At 38.5% G+C, this 14358-nt stretch overlaps 1 protein-coding gene across 1 annotated transcript in view; it reads left to right on the top strand.

Moving 5' to 3' along the window:
- LRRC2 (leucine rich repeat containing 2) overlaps window positions 1-10868 on the top strand; it is a 53651-nt gene extending 42783 nt beyond the window's left edge. The window contains exons 8-9 of the mRNA XM_003818453.5: window positions 3846-3982; window positions 6450-10868. Of these exons, the coding sequence (XP_003818501.2) occupies window positions 3846-3982; window positions 6450-6499 (187 nt within the window). The 3' untranslated portion in view covers window positions 6500-10868. The remainder of the gene's footprint in view (window positions 1-3845; window positions 3983-6449) is intronic.
- Window positions 10869-14358: the final 3490 nt, after the last annotated feature.

The following is a 14358-nucleotide window of genomic DNA, read 5'->3' as shown; positions in this document are numbered from 1 at the left end:
CTGCAGCCTGGATGATAGAGCAAGACTCTATCTAAAAAAAAAAAAAAAAGAAAGAAAAAAAAGAATTACAGTACATTTAGAAGGGGTGACCTCAAAATGATGCAATGCTGGGCAATGATTTATAGGTGAGTTATTGGAAGAGAATAGGTAGTCCTGAAATCAATGCTAATACATGATATAGGAATTTTCATAAGCAACTGGGGAAAGTATGAATGACTTCATATGGTATGAAGAAATTGGCTAGTGATAAAGCCTGTTCTTCACTTTATAGCATAAGAAATCTTGGAGTACTACATCGCTATATATGCCATATATAGTTAATATCACAAATATATGGTATAAATAGCATATAGAAAGAAAACTAGACCAAGAGACAAGTTAAATATAAAAAGAAAGTTATTAAAAGAATAAGGAATGCCATGTTAATCATGATGGCTTGATCCCTTTTAACACTTATACACTTATCCTTTATAACAGCCTATTAAAATGAAAGGAAAAAATTTAAAATATGAGAAATCTCAACATTTTTATGAGATACATCAAGTAGACAGAATAACAGTCATTGATGAAAGTAAGGTGGAACAAACCAAATCCCAGAGAACAAGCCGAGGAGCAGGCCGCTCTGTCCTGAAGATGTTGGTGGCCAGAAATTTCGGTACAGGGAGGTGTAGACAGAAATATGGTGCTTAAAACAAGAGGAAAAACGGAAGAATTTTTATATCAACAGGCACCCCCCAACCTCCTCCTTAATTACAATGGGCAGACCACTCTGTACCAGCAGTCCAGGCCCCAGACCAAAAGCCTGAGATTTTCTCTAAGGTAGCCTGGAGAAAAGACCCCAGAGTTCTGTGTTTGGCGACTGCCCTGAGGACCTGCTAGCTCTGTGCTTGAGTGATCACCCACAGTGAGGCTGGTACCTTGGCCAGCACTGCCTACATACTCAGGGGCCCAGCCAAATTCTGCTGTCTCATTCTCAGATATGAAGGCATTACCAAGCCTTACCAGATGGTTGTCACAAAAACGTAAATATTATTTATTGATTTTCAATTTTAGAATCAAACTGCAGGCAAAAGAAAAGTGAGATGTGATTACACAAAAATGTAAATATTATTTATTGATTTTCAATTTTAGAATCAAACTGCAGGCAAAAGAAAAGTGAGATGTGATTATACAAAAATGTAAATATTATTTATTGATTTTCAATTTTAGAATCAAGCTGCAGGCAAAAGAAAAGTGAGATGTGATTACACAAAAATGTAAATATTATTTATTGATTTTCAATTTTAGAATCAAGCTGCAGGCAAAAGAAAAGTGAGATGTGATTACACAAAAATGTAAATATTATTTATTGATTTTCAATTTTAGAATCAAGCTGCAGGCAAAAGAAAAGTGAGATGTGATTACACAAAAATGTAAATATTATTTATTGATTTTCAATTTTAGAATCAAGCTGCAGGCAAAAGAAAAGTGAGATGTGATTACACAAAAATGTAAATATTATTTATTGATTTTCAATTTTAGAATCAAGCTGCAGGCAAAAGAAAAGTGAGATGTGATTACACATCAGAATGTGTATACTATTGACCTTAACAAAGTAAAAGTACACAATATCTGTGATTGTGCTTTGAGATGCATCAAAAAAAATGAGATGTCTGATGTGTGGTTAGATGGGTGGATAGACGTGTGAACAGATGGGTGGGTAGATGGGTGGATAGATGGGTGGACAGATGGGTGGATGGATGGTTGGATAAATGGGTGGATAAATGGGTGGATAGATGGATGGATAGATGGATGGATAGATGGGTAGATGAATGGGTAGATGGATGGGTGGATGGTTGGGTGGATAGATGGGTGGATAGTTGGGCGGATAGGTGTGTGGACAGATGAGTGGATATGTGTTAAAGCAAGTATAGCAAAATGTTAAACATGGAATCTAGGGGATTGTACATGGGTGTTCACTATGAACTTTTTTCTACTTTTGTGAATATTTAAGAATTTTCATAATAAAATGTTTAAAAAGTAAAATAGTAGGTAAAAATTTGGAAGTGCGAAGGTTGGGAAACGGGAAAGAAGGGGAGAAATACCACCACTTGATTGAATGACAGGAAAGTATTTGTCCTAAGGTAAAAGGTATTTTAAATAGATTAAGGAAAAACAGTGATAGACCAATGAAAAAAGATTGCTTCTGGGATCTGAAGAGTAATTAAAGGGAGGGTGAGAGACTATTGCTTCACAAAGAAGCACAATTACATTCTGCAGGTTTAAAAATGTGTACAATGATTACTTGATTAAAAATGTTAAGAATGATAAAATGTAGGTATATTTCTTATTTTTGAATAGGGAAGGATGATAAACATTAACTCAATGAAAAAATTATAAAGGAAAAGTTGAATGGTTCTATCTACATTAAACATTACAACTTTTAAACTCTCTCCATGTTCAGACATTAAATAAAATTAAAAGGAAAATGAAGTGGGAAATATATATATATACTAAAACAACACTCGTGGCTCATATCTTCCATATATACAGCTCTCATCTATAATCCAATGAGAACACGCTAACATCTCAAGACAGCAGGGCCTGCAATTGCAACCAAAAACTATTTAAGAGATTTACTGTTTTGAATTGAAATAATTACAGTATTTTTCACATCAATACATCTTTGAAAATTGTGAAGACAGAAGATCAAATACCATTTGGGTTTCCCCCCTTTAGCTTGTGTGTGTGTGTGTGTGTGTGTGTGTTAGCAGTAGTTCATCTTTTATTTAATTTTATTCTTATATTTTCAGAGATGAGGTCTCTCTCATTCTATTGCCCAGGCTAGAGTGCAGTAGTGTCATCATAGCTCACTGGAGCCTTGACTTCCTGGGACTAAGCCATCTTCTTGCCTCAGCCTGCCGAGTAGCTGGGATTACAGGCATGTGCCACCACACTCAGCTAATCTTTTATATTTCTTGTAGAGATGGAGTCTCTCTATGTTGCCCAGGCTGGTCTCCAACTCCTGGCCTCAAGCATATCCTCCTGCCTTGGCTTCCTAAAATGCTGAGATTATAGGCATGAGCCTCTGTTCCTGTCCTATCGTTTATTTATTTATTTATTTATTTATTTATTTATTTGTTTATGTTTGAGATTGAGTCTCGCTCTGTTGCCCAGACTAGAGTGCCATGGCGTGATTTCAGCTCGCTGCAACCTCTGCCTCCTGGGTTCAAGCAATTCTCCTGCCTCAGCCTCCTGAGTAGCTGGGATTATAGGCGCCTGCCACCACACCCAGCTAATTTTTGTATTTTTAGTAGAGACAGGGTTTCACCATGTTGTTTAGGCTGGTCTCGAACTCCTGACCTCAGGTGATCCACCCGCCTCAGCCTCCCAAAGTGCTGGGATTACAGCAGTGAGCCACTGTGCCCAGCCATGTCCTATCTTTTAAATACACATTTTGTGGGGATTTTCCTTGAGTCCTTTGTAATTTGGACACGTCATTTTAAAGTTGGATGTCCCTTACTGGGAGTAACATCAAACATTGCATGACGACATGCAGCTGTGAGGATCTGCCTGAGAGGAGGTGTTAGTGTCCACTCCATGGCCTCCTGTCCTCTCTGCCTATGACTAGGGAGCTCTCATTTCCCCATCAGGCCTCTGAAAAGTCTATACTTTAAAACTGGCTCTATATTACTGTTGGATTATTCCACACTGGAATTCCACTGGTGATGCTGATATCATGTGGTCAAATGTGACTTTTAAAGGTAAGCCAGAACTTGGGATAGCAGAGGTTATTTTATGTGAGGAATTTTGCAGTTTAAAATGCACAGGTGATAATGTGATACTTCCCATGCTTTCTCGAATAGATTTGTAAGCCTTATGGACAATCCTATTGATAATGCCCAATGTGAAGATGGCAATGAAATAATGGAAAGTGAACGGGATCGCCAACATTTTGATAAAGAAGTTATGAAAGCCTATATTGAAGACCTTAAAGAAAGAGGTGGGTTACTCATATTTAAAATTATTTAAAATTAGTGTACAGACGTCCACTTATGTAATACATTTGTTAATAGAAGTCAAATTGACAAAAAGTTTATTGGTTGAGGGGCACGTTACTTTGTAAATTATTTTTCCATTTACCCTCCAACACACTCCAAATGATACATTTCCTTAAAATATCAAATTGTGCTAGTCCATTTGAATGCTTGATGAATCATCCACTGTTTGACAGAGAGGCTGGGAAATGTGCACTTAAAATGTTAGGGTTGCGTTACTAACCATACGTGAGTTTTTAACTAAACGATATTGACAAAATAGTATCCTAAGTTACTAGAAAAATAAGATGTCGTTTCAAAATCCATTTACATTCAACTTTTGAAAAAGTTATCTCACATAAATCAAGAACACTTATATAAAAATCACAAAAGGGAAAGCACAGGATGGCCAATTTGCACATAGATGCATTTAGTTTTGGTTCCCATAGGGTGGTGAGAATACAGAGGGGCGAGGGGGGTCAAGTACCTCAGGAAAGGGTGGGAAGGCTTTTTCCCAGCGCCAGATTCCGGCGGCTGTTCCCAAAGCAGTGGAGAGATCCTAATGGTGTTCTGGAAGCCTTAAGCCCTTCCTTCCATCACAAGACAGCTTCCCCAGGAAAAAGGCATACGTCAGTCTTTGGTCTTCTAATCACTGCCTCCTTTCTGGGTGTGGATGCCTGAGAGTCATTCCTTAATTTTTCAGTTCTTTGATGAGCTAGGTGCAGACCTGGCAGGAAGAGAGATGTCCCGCAAGTGGATTTAGGGAGGAAGCAGCACTGGCCCTGGGCCTCTGATGATGAGCATCTGTGGGCAGGCTCCCTCAGCCACCCTCAGAAAATGGCATGCGTGAGCATGCCCCTCCCTCATCAGTAGATGTCTGAAGACGATTAGTCACATTCAGATAGTCAGAAATGATGAAAAGTGTCATTTATTGGGCAAATTAAATATTGTTTCAGCTAAACTAAAATTTCTATATGGTTACTTTTAATCTGTTTGGATATCCCTAATTTTGAATTCTGAACTAATATGAAATAAATTAGAAATTTATCATAAATGTGAAACTGAAATTACAGAGCCATTTATTTGTCAAAATTTACCTTTGGGTTGTATGGTTTTCCTCTTGTGAGAACCTTTAGTGTTCCATTTTATTCATTTATTTATTCATAATTATATTGTAGTGCTATTATTATGTAAAACTACAAGAAAGAAAGAAAATAGGTGTTAAGTTCTGGATCTATGTGGCCAGCAATAATAATTTGCTTTTAAAATTAATCAATTTAAATAAAATAAATATATTTATCTATTATAAAATATCATTTAATAAATATATTATTTACTATTAATTTTATCGATAATATATTATTAGTTATTATTTACTTAAATAAATTAATTTGTTTTAAAATAATTTGCTTTTAAAAATTAACTTTAGAGATGATAGATTTTTAATTTGTTTACTTATTTCTAAATAATAATAATAATTTTATTCTGTATATATTCATATGTATTAGATTGAACACATGATATTGCTAATATTCAGCAGGTTTTGTCCTACAGAAATGACACTTTTTAATGTTTCAATCTAGATATGGTCAGGCATGTGCTCTGAATTTTAAAAAATTTGCTCGTTTTCTTTTCTTTATCATGGTGTCTTCCCTGTTTTCCTTCTTTCCCCATCAGACCAATGTCTGAGTGAAAAAATAGTAGATTTAATCTGCCCACAAGGGCCTACAACTTTGTGTGATTCAAGAAGGATGAGGATGTGAAGCCCTCACTGGTCCTCAAGCTTTAGTGAACATAGGAATGAGAGTTTTTACTCATCAGGCCTGGGGCAGGGCCTGAGAAAGTACACTTCTGACCAGCTCGCTGGTGATGTTGATGCCTTGTTTCTGAGAAGTACACTTTGAGAGCCATTGGTATAGACCATCCTTTGACAAAATTTTGGCTGTGAAGGGAGAGAGAAGAGGGGTCAGCAACTAGTGGGAAGAGCCAGGCTGAGAGAAGGTTTACTTTCAAAGATCGTGTATGGTTTAGGAACAGCCCAAACTTCTCTTATAAACGGTACCCTCTGCCAACTACTAGCCACAGTCCCAAGTCTGTGACCATCTATTTCTATTTTGTCAACTATTAATACTGTAGGGTCATATAGCTTCCAAGATCTTGATGTAGCTGTGAGTTGGCTGGAAAGATGGCAAAAGAATGAAAGTTAACGATTCTTAGATCTAAACATTTCTAAAGTTTGACTGCACATTTGTGATGACTTACTTAATGGTGACAAATGCATTATTTATCACCTATACAGTATCTCTATACTTAAAACATGAAGTGACAATAATGGGTGTGTTGACATACATTCATTATGTATGTCATAGCACGTAGCTAGATTTCATAATAAAATGGTGAATGATTGAGCATACTTTTTTCTTTCTGTTACAGAATCTGTTCCCAGCTATACCACCAAAGTGTCTTTTAGCCTTCAACTTTGATATCCATCAGAAGACTGCAAATCTCACTATTCTCTGGAGCTATATATAAATCTTTGTTATGATCATGTCATATAGGAAGAATGGCTTGTGCTTAAGGACAAAGTCTAGAAACCACTATCGTAGTTGCTAAAAAAAATGGTTTTCAAATGTCAAATACATGAGTATCTCCCTCCATGGACTGGAGAATTGAAAAATTGGTTTGTATATTGATATTTCCAGGTTCATTTGCATGCACTTTTTTCCAAATAATGCACATTTAATATGTTTTAAAATGTCTTATTTTTAAGAATTATAACTAAAAGACCAAATACTGAAGTTAAGTGCATTGTTTTCAGGAATCAAAAGATAAAGGGGCCAGGTGTGGTGGCTCACACCTGTAATCCCAGCACTTTGGGAGGCTGAAGTGGGTGGATCACGTGAGGTCAGGAGTTCGAGGCTGGTTTGGCCAGCATGGCGAAACCCCATCTCTACTAAAAATACAAAAAATTAGCTGGGCATGGTGGCAGTTGCCTGTAATCCTAGCTACTCAGGAGGCTGAGGCAGGAGAATCGCTTGAACCTGGGAGGCGGAGTTGCAGTGAGCCGAGATCATGCCACTGCACTCCAGCCTGGGTGACAGAGCCAGACTCTGTCTCAAAAAAAAAAAAAAAAAAAAAAGAAAAAGATAAAGGGATTGTGAAAAGAGCATTTATACTGGACTAATCAGATGAGAGTATTTTGTTATTTTGAAAGAGTTTATTTCTTTTACTGAGAATAATCTTCCTTGAGTTTATATAAACTGCTATTTCCATATGTTTTAAGTTATATTTTGGCAAGTGTAGACTCCCAGGAGAGACTTGTAGGTACAATCTAGGCCTTGAAGAAAGAAAGGCTGGAATATCTGCCCATGCTTTGGGCATGAGATGCTCAGATGGTGCGTGGGTAGATCTAGTTGAGGAAGTGTGGGCCTGGCTGTTCATGGGAAGTCTTCAGTGGCCTTCATGGATGGCCATCCTGTCCTGAGTGGTCACCCTGGGGGTCCTGGGACACACCTCAGTAAAGAGCAAAGGCAACGCCCTCAGGGTCCCTTCCTCCATGATGGCCATGTAGGGTAATGGAGATGACCAGTCCACACTGATAAGGAGTTCCTAGCAAGGCTTCCTTGTGGGTACCACAGGACAACTCTGCCCATAGCAAAGATGCTTCAGTCCAGAGGGAGCCCATGGGCTGTTTGAATTTGGGAGAGGTGGGATTCATTACAAGACTTTGGGCTCTTATGTCACATCACATGATTTGGAGAAATTAGACACAATCTCTTATTTTTATACCACTGTCTTGGGCTAAAATAAACAGGTTGTGGCTGATGGTGTTGAAGATAAATAAGCTTAAACAAATAACTTTGGCCGGGCACGGTGGCTCACACCTATAATCCCAGCACTATGGGAGGCCGAGGCAAGCAGGTTGTTTAAGCCCAGGAGTTTGAGAACAGGATTTTGAGAACAGCTTGGGCATCATGGTGAAACCGCATCTCCACAAAAAAATTCAAAAAATTAGCCAGGTGTGGTGGCACGTGCCTGTGGTCCCAGCTACTCAGGAGGCTGAGGTGGGAAAATCACTTGAGCCTGGGAGGTCGAGGCTGCAGTGTGCTGTGATTGTGACACTGCCCTCCAGCCTGGGTGACAGAGTGAGACCCTGTCTCAAAAGCAAAACAAACAGCAATAACAATATTATTATTGTTATAACTAAAAAAAAAAAAAAAACAACAAGCAGCTTTTGTGACTAAGAAGGAAAATATGCATATAGTGGCATATTTTTATATGAATCATCTCCTCTGTGGTCTTGCCCAGTACCATCCAGTGGAGCTTTCTGCAGTGACGGAAATGTTCTGTATTTGCGTTGTCCAACATGGTAAACCAGACACATGTGATTCTTGAGCACTTGAACAATGACTGATGTGATTGAAGAACCCATCTTTCAATTCAATTAAATTTAAATAGCCACATTTAACTCCAGCCTTGGGTTTGACCTGATGGAAAATTCCCATGAGAGAGTGCTCCAAACCGTTCCAAGGTGGGGCCAGTTGCGATTCTAAAGGAAGAAGCACTAAATGGCAGGGTGATCAGTCCAGAGCATTTATGAGGGGAGCTTACATACAGCGTGGGCTGCAGCGTCCTTGTGATGGGCAGTGAGACAAGGGATGTTCTACCTGGGCATGTCCCCAGCGAGGGGGTCGGGGATGGAGTTCACATGAAGATGTAAGGAATTTGGGTGGGGGCTGGGCTGGCTTCTACATGTTTAGCAACACGGCTGATCTTTCAGTGTTTCCAGCAGCAACCTAAACACCGTTATCAGTGCCTAGGAATGTTCAAGGCCGAGGCTGGGGTTCAGACCTGCAGAGGAAAACGTCAGCTGGCTGGGTCAAGGCACCGTGTGTTTCTTGGTCAGGACAGAGACAAAAATGAGGAAAACTAGGGGACCCCACACGCATGTGGCTACCATACTCCCGAACAGGTCTAGCTAGTTATTTGTTTTTTTGGAAGTTAATCTGGGGTAGAAATGTATGGTGATTTTTATTTTCTCTGTCTGAAGAACCAGCCATTTTTAAAAAGGTTATTATTGACATCCCAATATTTTGTCTTGATGGGCTTACTCATAAGTCCAAACATTTTATTCTCAACAGGTGTAAAACAGGCAGAGCATTCTAAAACCACATGGTAGTGCTTTGGTGGAGGACTGCTTCCACTTAGAAACAAACTCTGAGAAGTAGGCTAAGAGAAGACAAGAGGGCCGGGCGCGGTGACTCACGCCTGTAATCCCAGCACTTTGGGAGGCCGAGATGGGCGAATCATGAGGTCAGGAGTTCGAGACCAGCCTAAACAACATGGTGAAACCCTGTCTCTATTAAAAATGCAAAAAATTAGCCAGGCGTGGTCGTGGGCGCCCGTAATCCCAGCTACTCGGGAGGCTGAGGCAGGAGAATTGCTTGAACCCAGGAAACAGAGGTTGCAGTAAGCCGAGATCCCACCATTGCACTCCAGCCTGGGCAACAGAGTGAGACTCCATCTCAAAAAAAAAAAAAAAAAAAAAAAAAAAAAGAGAGAGAGATGAAAAGAGTAGGAAAATGAGAAATCACCTTTGTTGAATCTTAAATAGTTACATTTTTTTCTTTTTAACACTAAAAATACAATTCAAATTTATTAGCTGTACTACTTGAATGATTTTGGAATTTTATGTCATGCTAAGGTATGTGTTACATATGGCCAAGTGGAAAATATATCTGAAGAGGGGCTTTCATACAAATAGACTGTTCATAATTTATGTAAATTTTATTTTAATAAAACCAGTTTTTTGTTTAAAAACCTTGTTTCACTGTCACATATGAAAAAATACTGCATTGATATATAATTATTTCATGTTATATAATAACCCAAAACAAATATATTACTTGAATATGTTTGTAGAGATACTATTTAATTTATTCATATAAACGTGCAGAAAGATTCCAAAGGAGAATATATATCTTGTGAAAATATGACATGATGCAAATAGACTGATACATAATTTGGAAAGGTTATTTACATGGCAGAATACATGTATGAATATTAAAGTAATATGAATGAAAGAATAAAATATTCTTACAAGAAAAATGTCCTGGTTCTAAAAGCTTTTTATTAAACCTATTTTTTATATGTTGGAAGTGTAGGGGGGAAAAGATTTTTTTTTCCTTATCTGTTGCTAGGTTCATGGCTGAGACTCCTATAACAAAAGATGGATTAAGAAGTGAAAATAGCATACAAATATATTTAATATAAGTTTTATGCAATATGGGAGCCTTCAAAAATGAAGACCCAAAGAAACAGGTAAATTTGTGTTTTTTTTTTTTTTTTTGAGACAGAGTCTCGCTCTGTTACCCAGGCTGGAGTGCGGTGGTATAATCTCGGCTCACTGTAACCTCCACCTCTCGGGCTGAAGCGATTCTTCCACCTCAGCCTCCTGAGTAACTGGGATTACAGGTGTGCGCCACCACGCCCAGCTAATTTTTGTATTTTTAGTAGAGATGGGGTTTCACCATGTTGGCCAGGCTGGTCTTGAACTCCTGACCTCAAGAGATCCTCCCGCTTTGGCCTCCCAAATTGCTGGGATTACAGGCATGAGCCACTGTGCCTGGACAACTAGTGCATTTTTTAATACTAGGTTTAATAATGAAGTGCATAGTTGTGGAAAAATATGATTGGAGGACAACACGGTGTGATCTAATAGCAATACGCTGGGGGAAACTTAACAAGGCCTGTCAGTTCAATTCTTCTTGGTGTCCCTGTGTCTTTGAGGATAAGGATGTTCCTATAATTCAGATACAGGCAGGATACCTCTGGAAGGGGGGGTCTTATGACCGACTGCAGGGAGGAAGGTCAGATAATTCTGTTATGGCCTACTTCAGGGGTGAAGGCTGAGAGGAAAGTCAGAGATACCTTCCTGCTTCTGCAGTTTTCTCAAATGCCAAGGCGCCATGTTTTGGGATAGAATGTAATGAAGCCCATCAGAAATGAAGGGGAAAAGGCACTTAGGTGAAATCCTTAAGTAGTGTATTGTAATTAATAGCAAGACTCACATCTGGTTTCTTGACTGTAGCTTTAATTTTATTTCCACTAGAATCTCTTTTAAATTTATTGATGGTTCTAGCCACCCTCCCCACCCACATGTTTCCTTGTTTGGGGTGTAATGGATCATGGAGCTAGTAAGCTATAAAGTAGTGAATTAAATCCTTACTACCGTATTCCTCCCAGTTTGAATTGTGGAAGAATCCAACAGTCCTTTTTGTACAGAAAGAGACAAAAGGTCATTTTAATTTTAATAACTGGATATGATAGGAGATGGTTCCTTCTTACTTTCTCACTTTTCTGTAGAAAAACCCAGCAAGCTTCTCAACTCTCCTTCTGGCTTAGAGATGCCTCCTTCTGAAAGCTTGGCTGGTGTTTATCTGGGTCGTTAGAGCAGGCATTCACAAAATGGTCAGTTTTGTAAACTTTAAAAGGGAAAGGTTGAGGAAGTGGATATCCAATCCTATTGCTTACTGAGGTATGTATTCTAATTGGCTCAGAATGGATTATGTTTTCACCCAAAGACCATTCTGTATTTGAGCCAAAGTTTAGTGCTTTATAATTGTACTGAGGGTACTAATCCTTTTTAAAACGAGGATTTGGTTTTGATACATAGATGACTTATGTTTCTTACTCCAGCTTTGACCTTTAATATTGGCACCTGTTTCTGGTTTCTCCTCTATAGGGCAGCTCCACTTGGGAATCCCATTGACATCTAAAAGAAGTGTATTACAGGTGTGTTTATTTTCTTCCTCCGTTTTCCAAAGTTACATGACCAATATTTTATGGGTCTTACAAATGTGTAATTCTATCTAATTTTCTTTTTGAAAAATTACCTATTTTAAAAAATCCACAGATCTTACTAATTTCTCTTTTCTTTAAAATGTTTACTTGATTCTAATTTTTCCTGATTAATAAGGAGGACATTTTTTTCTAGTATCTCATCTTCCAGCTTCTCCCACACTACTTGTCAGTGGCAAGATCCATCATCAAAGTCAGTTTAGACCACATAATAGCATTTCTTAGGATTTTGAAGGGCTTTCCAATTCTTTCTTGAGATTAAAGTTCTTGGCTCTAGTCTTCAGTGAGCTCACAAATAATCTAACTTCCATTTCTTTTATTGTTCTAATTATCCAAGTTAAAAAAGTTATTGTCTAGTTTGTTTTCCTTATTTAATCGGTGCTATGATACATAAATATTGTTTGTGATATTGCCTTGAAAGTGTGAATGTGCATCATAAAATAGCATTTTCTAGAAATGCAAATCAAAATGACTACAAGATATCACTTCATACCCATATGTATGGCTATGATAAAAGAAAACAAAAGCAGAAAATAACAAGTGTTTGTGAGGATGTAGAATAATTGAAACCCTTGCGCACCGTTGGTGGGGTTGTAAAATGGTGTTATCACTGTGGAAAACCATGATAGTTCCTCAAAAAAATTAAAAATAGAACTACCATATGATCCAGAAATCTCACTTCTGGGTATATACCCAAAAGGATTGAAAGAAGGGTCTCACTTAAAGTAAAAAAAAAAAAAAAAAAAAAAAAAAAAAGGGTCTCAACGAGGGATATTTGCACATTCATATTCATAGCAGCTCAGTTCAAAATAGCCAAGAAGAGTAAGCAACACAGATGTTTATCAATGGATCAGTGGATGAATGGATAAACAACATGTGGAGTATTATTCAGCCTTAAGAAGGAGGGAAATTCTGACACATACTACAACGTGGATGAACCTTGAGGATGTTAAGTTCAATGAAATAAGCCAGTCACAAAAAGACTAATGCTGTGTGATTTCACTTATTTGCAGTATCTAATGTAGTCAGATTTGTAGAAACAGAAAAGTAGAATGGTGGTTGCCAGGGGCTTGGAGGAGAGGAAATAGGGAGCTGTTTGTTAATAGGTATGGAGTTTTAGTTCTGCAAGATTAAAAAGTTCTGGGGAGCTGTTTCACAATGATGTGAATCTACTTACATGACTGAACTGTGCACTTAAATATGGTTCATGATTTATGAGTTTTTTTACCACAATTTTTAAAAATTGCGATTTCTTACTTTTGTGAAATCAGATGTCAAGTCTGGCTTACAAGCACATTCTGTGTGCACCGAAGGTCTCTGAAACCTTGCGTTAAGTTTCAACTCTCCAGTGAGCCAAGTGAGCATACTCTACGGCTAATTTCTCATCTTTACCTTTGTCAATTTTACTTTAAAAATCCTCTCATTATAGAACAGAGGATGGTATGTTCATTAGATAACACTGTAATTAAGGGGACATTACAACTGAGGTAATTAGAACCTTGCAGAAGCCAAATTGCTTGGGGCTGAGAGGAGACAACTGGCAGGCTGCATATTTAGTAATTTAATCTGAGAAATTAAAATAACACTCCTTCACAGAGGATTATGTTAATCTTCTAAAGTTCTCACTTCTACCTCTGACGTGTCTAGTAACCAGATATTTCTTATTTGTTCAAGTGCAACTTGCTGGACCAAAGGTCCTCAATCCAGCTTGCTGTCCTTCCCATCTGGGTTCTGGGGGTGGGTTTGGTGGGCGGGGGTGGGGTTCCCTTTTGATTCCCCGACCTGTGCCACTATTTCCAACATTCCTACTGAATAAGAATTTAGGAAAGGGCAGTCAGAAGCTTAGATTGTGACTTAGGATGGGGCCGGGAGACAGTCCCTTTGCTTCTCAGGCAGGGAAATTAAAGAGGTATGAATTCCCTATTGCTGCTGTAACAGGACCACAGATTCAATGGTTTAAAATAACACAAATGTATTCTCGTACAATTCTGTAGGTCAGAAGTTCAACACAGTTCTCACTGGGCTAAAATCAAGGCAGGGCTGCGTTCTTTTCTAGAGGCTCTTCTAGAAAATCTGTTTCCTTGCCCATCCCGGCCTCTGGAGGCAACCCCCATTCTTTTGGGCTCCTGACCTCCTTCCTTCATCTTCAAAGCCAGCAACATTGCGTCTCTCTAACTCTTCTGAAGTCACATTTCTCTGACAAAAGCCAGGAAAGATTCTCCACTTTAAGGACTCATGTGATTATACGGAGCCCAGCTGGATGATGGAGGATACTCTCCCCATCTCAAGGTCCTTCACCTTAATCACATCTGTAAAGTCCCCTGTGCCACATAAGGTTACATGTTCACAGGTTCTGGGGATTAGGACATGGGCATCATTGAACCACATCACAGAGGAATTTACTCATTTTTTCCATGTACTTGTAAGGTTTTATTATTTCCATTTAAGTCTCTAATTTGTTGGAAATTTATCCTGGCATATG

The sequence above is a fragment of the Pan paniscus genome, chromosome 2 (assembly GCF_029289425.2).
Source record: "Pan paniscus chromosome 2, NHGRI_mPanPan1-v2.0_pri, whole genome shotgun sequence".
NCBI classification, from domain to species: Eukaryota; Metazoa; Chordata; class Mammalia; order Primates; family Hominidae; genus Pan; species Pan paniscus.
This window is presented reverse-complemented; position numbering and strand designations above follow the sequence as displayed.